At 36.4% G+C, this 19,375-nt stretch overlaps 1 protein-coding gene across 3 annotated transcripts in view; it reads right to left on the reverse strand.

Annotated features, from left to right (window-relative positions):
- The window catches only part of khdrbs3 (KH domain containing, RNA binding, signal transduction associated 3), a 156,891-nt gene that overhangs the window by 27,002 nt on the left and 110,514 nt on the right, over nucleotides 1-19,375 (reverse strand). For all 3 annotated transcript variants that reach the window (XR_008807700.1, XM_056257773.1, XM_056257774.1), the window contains exon 6: nucleotides 16,535-16,721. Coding sequence is in view for 2 of the 3 variants with exons in the window: in XM_056257773.1 (XP_056113748.1) it covers nucleotides 16,535-16,721 (187 nt within the window). In the remaining variant the exon portion in view is untranslated. The remainder of the gene's footprint in view (nucleotides 1-16,534; nucleotides 16,722-19,375) is intronic.

Here is a 19,375-nt window from a genome sequence, read left to right on the forward strand (position 1 = left end):
CGGCTCAATCCAGACGGTTGTCGTGCTGGTCCACTAGGGAGACCACACTGTTCTGTAGTTGCACCCGTCGTGTGTACTGACACGCCAAGTACACTGCAGCCGTTAACGCCGGACAGAAGGGGAGTCACACCACCATATGGAAAGAAGCGTAAATGGATGGAGAAGCATAGTTTACTGTAAAGCTACGTCTTAGTGTTGCTTATCTTGGCGAAAGTCGAGTACAAATCAGCATGAAGTTTTAACATCTACTCTCGTGTAATGGAAATCATCAGATAAATCAACATGAAATAAGATTTTAGTCTCTTGTGCTCACCTAGGCTGCATTTATTTGATTAAAAAAAACAGTAATAATGTGAAATATTATTACAATTTTAAATAACTGTTTTCTGTTTAAATATATTTTAAAATGTAATTTATTTTGGTGATGGTAAAGCTGAATTTTCAGCATCATTACAGTCTTCACTCTTCAGTGTCACATGATCCTTCAGAAATCATTCTAATATGATGATTTGCTGCTCAGGAAACATTTCAATGTATTAATTTCTTTAAAAACTTCTGAATGGTAGTGTACATGTAACTGGTCTAATTGTAAACAATATTTTGCATGTTTTCGTCATTTTTCATGAATAACTTCCGCCTCTGAAACAAGTTAGCTTTGCAGATGATGTCATCAAGCCCCTCCCTTCTAACCACTTGCAGTTTTCACCATCCAATCAACATCCTGATGCCTAAAATCAAGTCCGCGTTAAATTTCGTATGAATATTACGTTTCATTCAGAAATATGCCACATAGCAGATTACAAATGTTGATTTCAAGCAAAACTCAACGCACCTACATTGTCAAATTCTCTAAAATATTCTCACAGAAGTCAAACATCAAAGTCCTGCTCTTCTCCTGCTAATTTAGGATAAACGTCCTCCACAAAAAGGCTCCGACCCCTTGTGACTGCTCCAACATATCCGGGCCCAGCTCAGTTCCAAATCCATCTGCCCTCAATTCACATTCGTAAAATCCTCCTCAACTCCGAAAACAAAGACAAAACCGCTCTCATCACACACCCCGCAGTCTTAGAGAGGCATTACTGTCCGATCAGAGGCCCGCCGCTGCCAAAGCACACTATTCACAGTTTCATTTTTAATCCATCTTTAAAGTGACATTTAAACTGACTTTTATAATGAAGTTTACTTGCACAAAATAAAGAGAGAAGTTTTGCTTCTGATGGCATTAGCATTGGCAAACAGACTGCATTATCATAATAATTTAGATTTATTATTTTGGGAGACACTTTTTTATTTAATGCAGAGTACATTTAAGAAGGGGGTTCTCAACTTGGTTTGACCATGGGACCCACATTTTCCCATGGTCATTAAGCTGCGACCCAATTTAATTTAAGGAATTTAAATATGTATATATATATATATACAGTATATATATACATACAGTGCATGTACAGTATAAATACAGTACTATATATATATATAAAATTTGCCCATAAAATTACAATACATTTGCTTTTAAAAACCAAGGAAATTTATTACACAAAACTGCTTGACACAGGGTGACATTTGACGAATAAACAGTATAAGGTAATGCTACTAAGTCCCAAACTAGTTTCTGTTTATCAATAAAGTTGGCATGAGCCACCATAGTCATTTAATGCTCCTAATTTCTATTGTGCATTATTTATAATGAGTATTATATGAGTAGGTGAAACTCGAAAAATTAGAATATCGTGCAAAAGTTCATTTATTTCAGTAATTCAACTTGAAAGGCGAAACTAATATAATATATAGACTCATTACATGCAAAGTGAGATATTTCAAGCCTTTATTTGTTATCATTTTGATGATTATGGCTTACAGCTTATGAAAGCCCCAAATTCAAAATTAGAATATTGTGAAAAGGTTTGCATAAAGGCTTGAAATATCTCACTTTGCATGTAATGAGTCTATATAATATATTAGTTTCACCTTTTAAAGGTGCTCTATGTAACTTTTCTACTAAACCTTTTTTTATTGCCTGTGTGTGAAGGGGTTGTAATCACACATTAAAATGATCCACTTGTCGAGTTTTGCTATTACCTCTGAAGGCCAGTATTCCTATTTCTATGTGAAGTCTCCGGGTCGGATTTACCGCGAAATCCAACGGATGTGACGTGCATGCGCGCTCCCGAGCCTCTCTCCTTATACAGTCTATTGTAGACGGTCAGGGAGTTACGTCCAGTTAAAGGCCCACGTTTTTCGGCTTATATCTCAGTCAATCTTTGATCAATATTCCCAAGACTCTAATCGTTCGTAGTGCTGGACGGGGCCTTTCGAACGAGCCCACCCCCGAGGTCCAACTCGCCCGGCTCCCCGAGTTATAGCCGTTCAAAATCGGGGGTCCCAGCGAATGGCGATTCGGTAGGGGGCATCCCCGAGGCCCGCCACTCTAGCGTTCGGGCAAGCGTTCCTCCCCCGAATTTGAGCTCTCTGGGTCTTTGCGTTCCAGAGATACGAGCGATTTTCTTCTGAGATTGTGACGTCATCGGCGTCCGCAATTTTGCAGCGCGCCCGATGGTTTTCTGCTAATATCTCCGCGAAAACACCACCAAAAACGATGGAACTTATATGGTTCTTTTCAGCTCGACTAGATGGTCCCAACGAGCTCGGTGCTCGCCGAATCCGTCTAGTATTCGCCGAGATATTTGCGTAATAGACGGTATTGTCTATGAGTTCGAGCACGAGCGCTCTTGTAAAATTTGGTTGCAATCTGAAACATCACCACTAGAGGCTGCTAAAAGTTACATAGAGCACCTTTAAGTTGAATTACTGAAATAAATGAACTTTTGCACGATAATCTAATTTTTCGAGTTTCACCTGTATATATAAGCGATATACAGCGGAAAAATAACATTAGAAAAATTACTCTGACATAGCTTGACGAAATCTCATCTGACTGCAGATACTGAATCCCTGCATTGCGATTGCAGGCAGTATCAATAGTCAAAAAATAGTCAACATTTGTATGCTTTTTAAACAAGTGTTCTCACCAATACGGTTGTTGTACTTAGTGGAGTTTTTACGTGTGTTATAGACTTAATATCGTTTCCTATTCAAATGTGGTGACCCCTGCTTAAAACATAATGTTATCGCAAATTCGCAGGACCAAAAAAAGAGGCAAACTACAGTAAGGGCTTAAATACACAAGGGAGATCATTAACAGAACAGGGAACAGGTGTAACATTAACAACCATGGAGACTAACTAGCAAAGGAAACACAGGCTAACAGGAACAGAATTACAGACATAGTGTCTCAAACACAACCCGGACACACCCTTCTCCTTACACTAATCATTTGTTGTCTATCAATAAAAACGGCCTCAACCGGCCTCGTCTTAAAATGAATTTGAAGAAAGGATATGAGAACTGATCCCCCTGGAAAACCTGGAGCTCCACAATGTTTCACAGGGATTTCAGTGCCTCTCCATAGGTCACCTCTGCCAGGCTGAAGTCTGGAGACCTACTACTCTACTCGGTTACTGGCAAATAACAGCAGCTCAGATATTTGATGAGAAGCCAAACACTTTAATTCTCGTCTTTATCCAAAAGGAAAAGGGTCGAAATCAATGCAAAATGGAGGAACCTTTAAATAAAAACGCTCAACGGTGAGCAACTCATCTTCCTTCCAAGGTGAAACAAGACTAGACTCCCTCAGCTATTTATAACTGAAGATATTTCCATTGTGCCATCTCGGCTGACAGTGATCTCTATCTGCAGCACTATGAATATATCATAAGGTAAAAAAAAAAAAAAAAACTCTCGTATTCTGGAGAGCGAAACTCTGTTACCTTGGCAGATTAGTTATGCACGGCTTTGCGCACTGATCAAATAAATTAGTCTGGTTGAACGTGAAAACAAAACCAGGTCATGTGTGAGAGAGAAAGAGAGACAGAAAAATGAGACTTTCCTTGAAGAACGGAAAAATCTCATTTCCAAGTTAAAGAAGTTGAAAGCTGCTGACAGTCCCTGTGCCATTTTGATCGGCTCACGTTTGATCAAGTCTGTCAACGTCGCACAAGCCGCTGAAATTAGACATGTACACATCACACGCCAAGCAGGGAGAAACTGAAATCTCTGTTCGCACGGCATGTCAAATCTTTTCAAATTTGGTTGTACTTACAATGTCTCAGCTTTGTATGAAAGAGGAGAGCAGATCTCTGCTGTTGCAGTCGCGATGAGCGCTCTGAGATGAGAGACTGATCGCAGATTGTTTGCTAAACTCGCTAAAAATGAAGCTGTCATTTGATGACGTTCACAGCATCTCTTTCACGATGGATCGAGCTCACGCCGCATGTGAAGCGAGGACTCTTTCAGGTTTGTGGTTTATTAGAAAATAAAATCTCCCTACAATGTCATTGACAGTTAAGAATGGCTGATTTATCCTTTGTTACCAATTCAACAAGCATAACAGCAACCCGAAACACTATTTGCAATGCCTTTAACTTCCACTCTAAAAAATGCTGGGTTGTGTCAACCCAAATTTGGGTCAAATATGGACAAACCCAAATGTTGGGTTAAAAATGTAATTTAAAATTTGAACCCAACTTCAACTTTCACTTTCAACTCTAAATTGTTTAATTACATTTTTAACCCATCATTTGGGTTTGTCCATATTTGACCCAAAATTTGGGTTGAAACAACCCAACATTTTTTAGAGTGTAAGTAACGTGACTTAAGTAACGTTATTTAGCAATTATAAGCAAATGAACAAATGAAAAAAAGTATATTGCATATATCTAAGTGAATAAAAATATCTATATGGAATCTGTTTCAACTAAAAAGGACAATCAAAATAAACAGAAGCTAATTAAATTGTCTTCTATATTTAGGATGCAACCAGATAAGCAATTCATACATATGACAATGATGAGTACGATATGGACACCTTGACACAAATCTGCACAAATAAATATAAACAACATTAAGAGGCTTAAAATAAATGTCAAGGGTATTTTGATCAACAATACTGGCATAATCAACAAGAGGCTATATTAACTGAGAAACAATTATTTTCATGACTTGAAATGTAAGACAATTAATTAAGCGATAAAGTAAACCCAAACAACATGTTCTATTAAAAATATAATCAATATGGGGCTTAAAAGTAAGTTCATGGTCAATCCAAAGACTAAGGTATTTAAATGAATCAACATTATCAAGAGATAAACCATCATCAAACATAATAATCAAATCAAAAGGATAGCAGTGACTTCAAATTCAATTTAAGCATATTATGAAACCATTTTTGAACAAATTTAAAATCAGATTTGTAACATATCAGAATTAGTGGTGAAAATAACAGTGTCATCTGCATACAGATGTACAGAACAATAAGCATATTTGAGGTAAATCATTAATAAAGATAGAAAAAAGAACATTGAGGAACACCTTTATCAACAATTACATAATCAGACTGAAAACCCTGGAAAACAACAAACTGACATCTGTAATGAAGACAAGCATTAAACCAAAGCGCAGCATTTCTAGTTAAAGCAATGCAGAATACAGTTGATCAATTGTATCTAATACTATTGTTTCGATTTTATTTTTGACTTGAAAATAAACAAATGCTCTTCTGTCGACCTGATCTCCAGGTCAATACATCACATAGACTAATGATCAACACATGCTATATTACCAATGCATTACTTCATATTAATATTCACGTTATTCAAGTTAACATTCACAAGCTATTCTGTGGCATATCTGTCCACCCCAGAAAAGTTTTTTTTAAACAAAGTGAAGCTCTTGATATATGTTTCCCCCGTTGTTCAATCAGCAGAAGAGGTTCTAAAGGTTTCTGTAACAGCAGCGGATGACCTGTTTTCAATCTCACCTGCGCACGCTCTAATTTTGAGTACGCGATTGACATTGCGGCCGCGATCCGTGGCCTGTGAGAGTTTGGATCTTTATTCAAGCTGCCAGCTGGGGTCTCAGTGGTGAGTCTATCAGAGCGCTGTTGGCCGGAGCTCAGGTAAGCGGTGTTCTGGAGAGAGCTCTATTAGAGCGGAGTAAAGCCATGTAATCACATTACATTTGCCTCCTTCAGCCCGGTGCCAGAAACGTAAAGCCACATTAGAGACACGGAGAGACCCAGACAAACTCAATCATGTTTAGCCTCTCTCTTGCGCACACACACACATGTTTTTACTTATCTCAATGAGGGTAACAGACTTCTATTTTATTTTTTTAGATATTAATGATACTTATTATAACTATAGACTAACCCAAAATAATATATTTTTTCATTGTTAGTGGTGCGTGACTTTTACTTGCATACATACATACACAGGGCTTCAGTAGTTGCGTGTAACGCAGTCACTCCTATTAGCCACTCTGGCGGGTTGAATTTTATATATAATATATCCATTTTTCGGTAACACTTTAGAATACTGTATCTTACTTACTGCATAACTAATAAGGAATTATTGAAGAACTATAGGTAATTCTTCATTAACTACTTCTTCACTACTGTTAACTACTAAGGAAGATGTGTTAACTAATCAGTATGTAATAGAATTTTATGATTGTGTTAAGTTACAGTTAGTTAATCAATAACTAATATATTCTGTCATACCTCCTGAAGAACTACCATTAATTATCTATTAATTAAGGTTCAAGAAAAATAACTATGAAGTAACTACTAATGAACACAGTACACAGTAGCCTAGTCAATAATCCAGTTTTTTTTTAGCATTGTAGTGGTGGAAGAAGTACACAACTCAAGTGCTTGAGTAAAAGTACAGATATACCACAATAAAATATTACTCCAGTAAAATTATAATTAGGCCATTTTCAAAATGACCTTAGTAAAAGTACAAAGGTAATTAATTTTTAAAGTACTTAAAAAGTAAAAAGCATATTATTATACTTAGTTCTTATACATTTTAAACTTATTTTGCACCATTCAAGTTCCGGCAATATCACGGTAGCCTACATTTTACAGTGATTTGGTGATGCAAGAGCGCGGGCATTTGCATCCTCTTCTGGAGAGTTCTCAGCTCCGCCGATTTGGTGCATTTCTTCTGCGAAATACAGGATTGTGTACGTTTTATTTAATCTATTAAATCAGTACTGTGCTGTAAATTATTTTATTTTATGCAAGGCAACATACAAGGACACGAGGTCAGTTAGCCTACCTTGCTGAGTCTGTCTTTTTTGCGTGATGGAAACGCATGATCCCTTGCATAAAACACATTATTTTATTCATAAAGATAGTAAATCTATTTACATCAGATGTTAAAATATGTTCTTAGAGCTGTTTGTTAAACGAGTTTAAATGTAGGCAGTATAGATTTTAAAACAAAATATCATCTGAAATAAAGGAAGATATCATGTAGCTTAAACGAGTCGTATGTATTTTACAAAGGTTATGGATGATAACGTTAATAGTGTTTTTTTTTTACAGTAAGTTTTATTTGAGTAAGAAGTATGTGGTAATTCTTTACTAGTTACTAATGGGTTCCCTATATTTTCACTTTAGAATACTGTTTCAGGTTATAAGTAATTCTTGAAGAATTATCTAATAATTCTTTATTAATTACTAATAAGTTCCCTAATTTTTCACTTTAGAATACTGTTTCAGGTTATAAGTAGCCTAATTCCTGGATAGTTATTTGATAATTATTTATTAGTTACTAATGGGTTCCCTATATTTTCACTTTTGAATACTGTTCCAGGTTCTAAGTAATTCCTGAAGAATTACCTAGTAATTCTTTATTAATTACTATTAAGTTCCCTATATTTTCACTTTAGAACACTGTTTCAGGTTATAAGTACCCTAATTCCTGGATAATTATTTGATAATTATTTATTAATTACTAATGGGTTTCCTGTATTTTCACTTTAGAATACTGTTCCAGGTTATAAATAATTCCTGAAGAATTATCTAATAATTCTTTATTAATTACTAATAAGTTCCCTATATTTTCAGTTCCCCTCAGTTGTTGCCTAAAATACATGAATTTACTCAATGGCATTCTATGCTGAGGAAAACAGACACACACAGTACTGTATATAAAATATAAAAACTAATCTGAGGTTAGTTTTGTATGACTGTTCATTAGTTACTTCTTAGTTATTTTTCTTGAACCTTAATTAATAGATAATTAATGGTAGTTCTTCAGGAGGTAGACAGAATATATTAGTTATTGATTAACTAACTGTAACTTAACACAATCATAAAATTCTATTACATACTGATTAGTTAACACATCTTCCTTAGTAGTTAACAGTAGTGAAGAAGTAGTTAATGAAGAATTACCTACTAGTACTTCAATAATTCATTATTAGTTATGCAGTAAGTAAGATACAGTATTCTAAAGTGTTACCCATTTTTCAATTGTAGTCTTTTTAAAAGACATCTGAAATAATAAACTGTGCAATGTAGTGATGTTTCGAAACATATATATACTAAAATATCTGATACATTTCCAATACATTTTTGATACCAGCTGCGCTTTCTCTCTCTCTTTCATCTTTCCGACAGCGAGTTGACACACAAACCCGCCTCCACTCACTCACTCACTCGTTTAATTTGCTCCGGATGAATATTGTTGGTGTTACAGGGCTTGAATTTCAGCGTGGGATTGCACGTATTGCGCATAATTTTACTTATTCCCTCAGATTTTGTGCTCACACCCAAAGTGCGCGTACATAAAGCCGCCTCTGAGTACTAAATTGAGGTCTTTTTCGCTGCTTATTGTGATTAAACAGTCAAACACACTCAAAATAATGTCAAAATGCCAGTCTTAGTGAGAATTAACGTAGCAGTTATGTTTTAGGTGAACGTAAACAGTTGAGAAAGAAAACGAATGTGTAACAGTAATGTATCCGTGCTTCAGGTCTTAAAGTGACAGCAGCCTAATATATCTGCTGCCAAATGAGATAATATTAAAAATATCTATATGGCAGTTTTCCCCATGGTATTAATGTCAAAATTGTGGCCAGTGAAAATTCAGAGTGGCTAGTAACTTTGGAAAACCACTAGCCACAGCGGCTGGTGAGCAAACATACACAAAATAAATATCTAAAGGTCAGAATATAGTACAGACTTCAGGATGGACTCATTTGACTTGGTCCAGTAGGCAAACATACAGAACAGCCTGCGACCAGCTAGAAACCACCTAGTAATGACCTAGAAACCACACAGAACACTCTAGCAACCACCAAAAACATGACGTTACTTGCCTCCACTATCACACAAAGTCCTTCAGGCAGAAGCATGTTGGCAAAAGCCATTTGTTCTGGAATAGACATTTTCTGTGGCATTGCTGTGATAACTCACCATCTACTGTGGCTGAGATCTTTGATCGTCAGAGATTTGCAACAGTGTTTGAGGGTCACGAGAACACACACGTTACACCAGACATAACGAGAACATCGACACGCTTAAGAAATACACACACATGCACTACAGCCTGAATGAGAGACAGGCAGCTCCCTAGGTGAGTGTTCTGGTAGAACAGACACAATCGGCTGAGAGACAGGTTGTTAGAAGATAAGACCTGCCCTTAGAGGACACAAGACCTCAGCACACACTTTAACAAGTTAACTACATGAGGACCTACTATAGACCTTTACTGCTTAAAATACAGCTAAACTAACAAAAAAAGTGACAAAATGAAACGCTTTGAGTGTTTTTGTACTACACACAAACATACCACAACACATATTACCTGATAAAGATCTAAAAACGCACACAAACTGACACTCACGCATGGCTTATCTGACTAACTCCATCACACTTGCTCATCTCTGCAACAGTCGCTGGGTTTTCTGGAATATTTCATAGTTTCACAGATCAGGAAAAGAGCTTCGCGTCTGCCAAGATGTCCTGAGCGGCTTCACTCTCTCGGAATACTGAACACCTAACAAATATGAGCATGCAATTTACAGCGCAACAACGTTATGAAGGGATTTTTTTTGCATTGTTGCCATTTTTATCCATAGTATTGACAGAGAGAAGTAAATCACTTGGAGAGGAAAAAAGAGAATGGATTAGGGAAGTGACATGAGCCGAATTTGAACTTACACAGCCTACATGAGAAAGTAAGACATGTTCGTAGGTCAACATATTTTGTTGATCCTGGAACAACATTCCCGTCTGACAATTTAGTCCAAACCAACACTGGAACTAAAATACCAAACAAAAACTTTATTCTTTCACTATATGTATGGTGAAACATATCCTTTAGACTGAACAAAAAGGCTTTTTTGTAGCAAAAACAGCACTAATGAACTCAAAGATTGATGAGAGCTTTTCACTCTATCCGTCTCACTTTTAAAACCATTCATAAAACCCAAACTATTCAGGTGGTTTAAAGCAGCTCATGAAGTCGACATATTTTGAACATCCTCTGCTGGACTAATAAACTTGCTTTGGTCACACAGCACTAAACTACACTACTGTCAACTGCAATTACCACAAGGCTTCTGCCATGGTGATCAAACCGAGAGAGGATGGAAGTCATAAACGCCGAGCTATCATGGGGCTCTGGCCATATTTGCATAAATAGAACTGATTTATGGGTATTCGGGTAGTCAGACTGAAACTATGAGGTGGAAGTATGCATGACATTATCCGTTTAATGGAATTTCATGCTCTGTCTCGCGCTTGTTATATGATAAGAAATGTTGCTCTCATTAGATATAATACCCACTATGAACATTCTAAAAGTGTATTGCAAAAGTGCCAATCACACCAAACTGCACAATAGTTCGGCGCAAATGCACAAATATATGCGAGCCATTTACACGTCTCAAAAACATGGCACTTAAAATTTATATAGTATCATTTCAAGGCAAACCGTTTGGAATTTATTTGCACACTCAATTAAAAGATACAAAATGACCTGTGCGATTCACAATTATCCTGATTCACTGTTTCTGATGGAAATATCATATAAAGAACTCCAATAATCTTGTTTTAATCACACGAAAAGCCCTTCGGCTCAGTTAAACAAAGCACCCATAGAATACAGTTCCTTCAGGGGTGCAAAGCAAATCTGTTCCCACCCCAAGTGTAAAGCAAAACGTGATTGCTTGTAGCGAGAACGTGCTACGATTGGTAGCAATGTGGCCCTTATTTGATTGGCTTGAGTAAACGGTGGGTGGAGTCCACTTATTTGTGGATTTGTCTGCACGTCTTGACTGTTTCAGAATGTTTCAAAATCCACAAATGCGTGTGTGCGGGGATCTACAAATGCACAAGAAGTGATTCATCAATGTGTGAAGAGATTCATCAATGTGTGCAGCGATTCACAAATGAATGTTGTGTTTGTGACATAAAACAAATTTGTATGTATATTTTTTATTTGAAAATCTCATTGTATTTATTTGGGAATTTCATAAATTTTTTTTAAACTCTTTACATTTATTTGTGGATCTTAATCTATTCATTTGTGATTTTGATAATTTTTTTGGTGAATCTCAACATTTATTTGTGAATCTCAATCTATTTATTTGGAAGAACGCAACAATTCTAACCCCAACTCCTCCTCTCGTATTACCTTGTCAAAGAAGATTTGTGTCTTTACACTGCAGCTTAAAAAATGTAGATGCATCAAGAATCAGATTGTCACTCTGATTCAAAACCTAATCGGATCTTGACTTCCTTTGACTTTCCCTTCACACTACCAAACTTTCAACAAAAAGTGTCAAACACCTACTAAAAACAGAGACTTTTAAAGCTGAAGACCCGAGGCTCAGGAATATGTTTTGAAGTGTCGTCACTAACTCAATAGCAACTCTCACATTGGTCACTAAAGTACTACAGCGTGACAAAAACTGCCGTGGACAGAATGAAACGGCTCAACAGAGGAATCCGAGGAGCCCAGAGGCGAACCCATATGTCTCGCCATGTTGTTATGAAACAAACCCATGATTTGTGTTGGTTCGAGAAACATCATGCTGGACACAGGCATTCATAACACAACACTGGTGACAATGGAAGTAATTTCAGCACTCGACCAAAGGAGAGATGGTATCTCAACCGGCTCAGTAATTATGAGGCTAAACCAAAGTGACAAGCGGTTTTGATTGTGGAAACAGAGGTTCTGAGATACAGACTGGGATAATACATGCCATAATGGTATTATTGCAACCCTCCGCAGAGAGTGACTCGGGTATCAGAGCGGCCCCTGAGAGGAAACAAACAGCCGATGAAATGACTTCATATTAATGACTCACACATATCCACCTGATCAAAATAATTTCAAATCGCATAAGAGACGTGTTCATGCTGACCTCAGTTCATTCTCAGAGCCTGATAGAGATAAAGATGTGTGACCACGTTTGGGTCAGATGGATTAATCATGCAGGCGTTTGATGTGATGTATCTTTTCTTTCCAGACTTGGGAAAGCGAATGTGATTAGATGATTCGTGAAAAACCCAGATGCTGAGAGCGGATATGACTTGGTAATCCCTGTAAATATGAATGGTAAGATTAGATGTGATTGGCTGATGGGATGCCACATAAGGTGGAGATGAAAACACAAACTGCAAGGTAAGAAGTCAAAAAGTCAAATTTGGGGAAAATGAAAAGAAAAGAGATAAAGTATATGGGGACTCAAATGTGTCACTCAATAATCAATAGAGAAATAAATAAATCAGTTGAGAAATTTAAAATTAATAAACATTAACATGAGGGTTAAGAGTTTAGTAATTAGTAAGAATTAAGAATTTAGTCATTTGAAAATTACCGGTAGTTCATAAAAATACTGAAAATAAAATATTCGGTTTAGCCATTTATAGTATTAAAATAAATCACAAAAAAAATGTTTTGAAACAGTCTTTCAAAAGTTTGGGGTTTAGAAAGATTTTTGAGATTTTGCATTGTCAATACAAGATCTTGACCAAAATTGATGCACCTTGATTGAAATAAATGTTGTGATGTTATATCCATCAAGATGTGCAAACATGTTTGGTCAAGATCTTGTATTGACAATGCAAGAGTCCAGCACTCTGTAAAGTCTCCTCCAGCACATCCCAAAGACTTCAAATGAAGGTCTGGACTCATGTGTGCCTATTCATGTGTGAAAATGATTCTTCATGCTCCTTCACAACCATTCTTTCACAGTTTGAGCCTGATGAAGGCTGGAATATGGTCATGATGTCTTCCTAAATGGTTGTTTAAGAAATTTAAAGCCACACACTTCATCAATTAGGGTTAGAAGAACTGTTGCCAAACATATCACATGCTAGAAACATAATAATCCCTGCAATAATCATCCAATCATAGGCTCTTAAAGGGATACTCCACCAAAAAATGAAAATTCTGTCATCATTTACACCCTCAAGTTGTTCCAGAGTTTATTTCTTCTGTTGAACACAAAGGAAGATATTTTGAAGAACGATTGGAACCAAACAGTTGTTTGGCACCATTGACTTCCATAGTAGAAAAAAAAAAAAGACTATGGAAGTCAATGGTGCCAAAGTTCCAATCGTTCTTCAAAATATCTTCCTTTGTGTTCATCAGAAGAAAGAAACTCATACAGGTTTGCAACAACTTGAGGGTGAGTAAATGATGACAGAATTTTCATTTTTGGGTGGAGTATCCCTTTAAAGGGTTAGTTCCATGAGTGCAGCAGGCGTAATGATATGACGCAGCGCCTGAAAATAGTTCCGTTGTGTTGACGGAAGGTGGCCTATTTTCAGGCGCTGCGTCATATCATTACGCCTGCTGCACTCATGGTACGGCAGTAAAGTTTCTTGATTATTACGCAGGAATGAGAGTATAGTTCCTAGCCATATCAGCCTAGAAAATCGCAACTTTACATTTTCCGTCGGCCTTAGTGCACAATGTAACTACAGAAGAGTCAAGTTTTAAATAGGAAAAATATCGAAACTCTTTGGTCATTTTTTTTTTTAGAAATGCTAATGGTCTTGTCCACTTCAATGATGTATGGTAAGCTATGCTAAAAGTGGTACCGCCAGAACCGGAGATCGGCTGAATGAATTCAAAAACGGTAAAACTCAACAGTTTAACTCTGGGGGAGTTGTAAAATGAGCCTATTTCCAAAAAAAGTGGAGTATCCCTTTAAGCATTTGCCTATTTAAATCCAAAGAGTGGCTTTTTTGGCCAGGCAGTGTAGGCCTGTATATTTTATTATATATTGAATAAACTTAATATATTTCCTTCTCAAATTTTTATTAAGTGGCATAAATAGGCCTACATTTGGAAATGCAAGAGATGAAGAATGAATGTTGAAGAATAAATAGTATAAAGTGGCATTTTGAAAGCCAACAAAAATTGTATCATATTGTAAAATCTTCAAGACACACTCTTCTGTTCAACCCCAAAACACTGATGTCATTTCCAACAATATGGGTGCAAAAAGACACTCTTGAGTCTAAAGCTGTCACAATAGATACATGAAAACCAATGACAACACCATGAGCACAATGTGATCAACACAGCCAAAGCTTAGGCCTACATAAAAACATGGAGGCTTCTCAATACAACACCAACAGATTAAGAAATCTTCTTAAAGGGATAGTTATTTTGTTCCAAACCCCATTCCCATGGAACACATTTTGCATTTATTTTACATACAATGACATTTCACCCTAAACACGTCTATCAAGCAACAAAAAGGACAAACACGCACTATTAAAATAGTCCATACAACTACAGATTCTTGTAAAATCTGATTTCTGTCATTGTACAAATATACAGTTGCCCCAAAATCCTTCAATGTCTCCTTTTCTAGTCCACTAAAAAAATAGGACCATAATTGTTTGGAATGGCATGAAGGTGAGAGACCAATGACAGCCTTTTCATTTATCCATCACTATTCCTCTACAAAGATGTCTTGTTCATTTCTCATGACTCTCAGGACAGTCAAAAGATCTTTTTTTCCAGTTCGCTCCTGACGAGGAACATCTAAACACTGATTCAGAGCGACAGCTTCAGATTTATCATCCCACAGATGTTTGAATCGTTCCCAGTGTTTCCGGCTCCTGCACAGACGCGTGTTTCGAGGCCGTCGAAACGATAGAGAACAGCTGGCGACTGAGTCGTTTCCTCTGACCCCAGCGCATTCGAACGGCGCCCCCTAAATAAACCTGTCAGATGCGGTTAGATACGGGCACTGCAGGGCGGTGTGCCAACTCCACCCACCTCTCCGGGCCCACCATCTGTTAAATATGCCACACGCGAGCCAGGAGACCTCTGAGACGTCGTGCAACATCAAGAGGGGCTGGCGAAAGCTCCAATGTATTTGAACTGGTTATTTTGCAACTCTCTCTGATAAATTAAAACTCAAAGCAGAGGAAATCTACAATGGTGTCAGGAGCAAATACTGTATGACCATTTTTTCCACATAATCGCAAACAAAAACAAGTAAATCAAGCAGATGAAATGATTTAGGATGTCTCCGGTAGACGGCGGCATCATGAACTCTTCTATTACGACTGACAAATTAGATCCGTGTCGGAAAACATTCATTTCTGTGAGAGCTTTGGCGAGCTATTGAGTTTGTTTGATATAATTTATCGATATGAGAAATGTCAACAATAAAACACAAACTATTATAGGCATATAGATAACACTTTCTGTCTAGACAGAGGACTAAAATGACTGTAATGGCACAAATAGAGTAAGAATTTTTGTTTTCACAAAAACAATTCCATATACAAGTTTACATTAATTGCAGTTATTGTTCATAAAAACTAAAATTATTACAAATCACTTTTGTTAATTTTAATAAATCAGAAATAAAATAAAAAATAAATATCAGATGACAAACTTATTAAAAATTAAAAACTTTAAATGTTACATTGGCAACTAACCCTAAATAAAATGTTAAATAAAAAGTACTAAAATTATAACAAGTAAACTGAAATAAAAATAAATTAAACCCTATACATATATATATATATATATATATATATATATATATATATATATATATATGACAAAGGCACATAACAAAATTAGTAAAACTTACAATTGAAATGAAAATGCTCAAAAGCATTAATAAATACAATACTATAAAAAATGATAATAAAATAACACTGGCAAAAGACTATGGTAGAATCTTAAAGTGCGTAGATCTGCACAGTTGATGGTAAAGTACACAATTATGTATGAATTAGACTGTAAAAAAAATATATGATCAATAAGTTATGACAACATGTTTTTACATTGCTTATCAAAACTCATCATAATAAGTTAGGCAATTTTTAACTTTTTTTATAAGTTATACAAGATTCAACTAATTGTTTTAAGTCAGTTTAATGTAATTTAAGTTGAAATGACTTAAAGAATTTAAGGCAGCAACTTTTTTTACAGTGTAATGAAAATCAGAAATTCAATTGTATGGTAAAACGTGTAGCTTTAAAAGCATACATCAATGCATATTCCAAAAGTCCAGCAGAAATAGTAGCTCATCTGGCCACCATTCTGACTGTGCATACTATATACCCTTTGTCAGAGTCCCTGAGGAGAGTGACGTCTGTACTGTAGTAATGGATGTTACAGTTACTTACGTATTCACCGTAGGCATCCTGCACGGTTGGAGGAGGAGGTCTGTACCCAGGTGGGGGCGGAGCTCCTCGTGCTCTCTGTGAGGGAACCCCCCTCCCTCTGCTGGACGGGACCCTGCTGGGCGGAGCTCCTCTGGGCGCCACCCCCCGGGGAACTGCAGCCTGAGGCGGAGGAACCCCCCCTCTACTCCTGCGGGACAAACACCTCAGCTCAATATACAGCAATGAAATTTCATATGTCAATCAATTAAATTTTTTTTGCAAGAATCATAGGCCTGTGTGAAACATTACAACAGGAACAATAATGAACAAAATAGTGTAAAAAAAAAAAGCCTAAAAAAATTCATATACATTTGACATTTTTTTACAAAAATGGACTGAATTGGTGGTTTCAAAAAAATAAAAAAGACGTTTCAACTACAATATGTGCTTAAATGTTTGAATTAGTTTTATAGACAAAACTAAGTAGAAGCTAAAGTATATATTTAACATTTTGCTTGTCCCTATGTAATTCCCATAATTCCACAGTTTTGATGACTTTTGATGACTGTCTACATTTTTGTCTATTGTGCACACTGCCGTTCAATAGTTTGGGGACTTTATTTTGTTGAATTTAAAAAAAAGGAATTAATACTTTTATTCAGCAAGGAGGTGTTAAATTGATCAAACATGACAGTAAAGCCTTTGGCAGTTTTACAAAATAAAATTACATTTCAAATAAATGCTGAGTTGAACTTTCTGTGACTCTGAAGACTGGAGCTTTGCCATCACAGGAAATAAATTACATTTAAAAATAATATTAAAATATTATATAGAAAGCAGTTTTTTTAATGGCATTAATATTTCACAATATTGCTGTTTTTAATGATCAAATATTTATTTTTGATCAAATAAATGCAGCTTTGGTGAGCATAAAATGATAAAAAAAAATTTTTTGCTACATTAGTTCTCGACAATGTACATATGTGAGGATTTAGCACTTGCATGAAGAACACATTTAGTGCATAGAGATCGATTTTAGACTCAAACTCTCTTTGCTATAAAACATACCCTGTGTGAGTTTTTGTTTTTAATGTTGATAATATATTATACGCGCAAGAATGCAATTTTTCCCCGAATATCCTCACAATTGCAAATGTGACACTAAATAAATACAACAGTTCAACAAGCAAAAAAGTCATATTAAATGATGTGCATTTTAAACACAGTATTGTCAATATTGAATGAATGAATGAGGCATTTCTATCATATTGTTTGCTCTATTTTGCAACGAAGTAATAATCCCAACGAAAGCCACAGCTGACTGACTGTTGTGCGTCTCCAAGCAACACATAGCGGTGTTTCGTTAGTGAATGAATCTGCAAAATTGAACGAATCAGGAGTTAATGATTCAATGATCCATTCATAAATACAGCCACTTGCTTCATTACTGAATGAATGACATTAAGACTTTTCACCAATTACTTGCAGTTTTAGTTTAATGTTTAAAAGTATCACTGCGTTTTTACCATCACTTAACGTCTCTATTGAACATTTTTTTTATTTAAAACATTATCTCATAACATTATTTATGCCATTGTAATTGCATTCACACCACCTCTGAGCAGCATTGAAGAGTTATTAACTCTTTCCCCGCCACTGACGGACACTTTACTCGTTTATGAGACAACGCTTCACCGCCATGAACGGAAATTTCTGGCTTTCCGTGTTTTCCCTGTTAAAATGTAGGGGGCGCTATTATGCATCTTCTGAAAGAGTACAGAATCAAAACACAGGCGAAGAAGAAGCAGAAACAAGTGATAGCATATGTAAGCAGATGCATATGTAAAATAACGCGAACATCAACATTAAACAGCATATCAATCAAAACTGCCTAATGTTACCGAATGAAATGTCGACCCAGGACGAGCTGTAGGACTGTGAAGCATTAAAGCAGAGGGCTCAAACTCGCGGCCCGCGGGCCATTTGCGGCCCGCGGGGTGATATTTTGTGGCCCCCTACTTGACATTAAAGTTTAATGTTAGTGCGGCCCGTCGTTGCGTGTGCCGCGTTAAAAAAAAAAAAAAAAAAAAAAAATGTATCCCTTATTATGGGCTACCATAGATAGTCTCGTGACAGCTTACGGTGAGTTTGTTGTCAATAGTTGTCATAGACAACCGCGAAGTACAAACACACTGCGCCTGGAAAAAATGAGCGCGTGCGCGTCGCTTCAATTATGAGCGCGCTTGCCGCGCGCCTACATTTGAAATAACGAACTTGAGCGCGCAAAATATGTGAGCGCGATATGTGAACAGGCCCCTTGGCGAGCTACCACCAATCAGGCCACGAGCTACTGATAGCTCGCGAGCGACGTGTTGGAGAGAGACCCTGGCCTGCTCTAAAACAATGTGAGAATAATCATTTTGAGCTTGTAATATGTGTCCAACAGGTTGATAAGAAGGTTTGCTTTGATTTGTGCAGTCAGTAATTTGAGACACTATACATGTGTAGAAAGAATTCAAAGACGGGCAGACATGACTGCAAATATTTGTATTTCAAAAGCAATAATTGTTTTTCTAAGTATAATAAAAGGAAATGTGCCTTCCAAAAAAAACATTCAATATCATTAATGTGTTGTATAAAGAAAATAAAAAGGACATAAGCAAATATAAATATCACAAATATGTGTTAAGAAAGTTTGTAAAATGAACTTCAACTGTCAGAAGGACAGCTCATGAAGAACCAATCATGTACAGAAAGGAATGTTCAAATTCAGAGGAACAGTTCAGAAGAAACGTTAATAATAAATATTGAGAAGATTGGATCAGTTGTGCTCCTTTTTTGGAATACTTGAATACTATTTTT

This window comes from Rhinichthys klamathensis, unplaced genomic scaffold (assembly GCF_029890125.1).
Source record: "Rhinichthys klamathensis goyatoka isolate OS25496 unplaced genomic scaffold, OSU_Roscu_1.1 h1tg000144l_1, whole genome shotgun sequence".
NCBI lineage: Eukaryota > Metazoa > Chordata > Actinopteri > Cypriniformes > Leuciscidae > Rhinichthys > Rhinichthys klamathensis.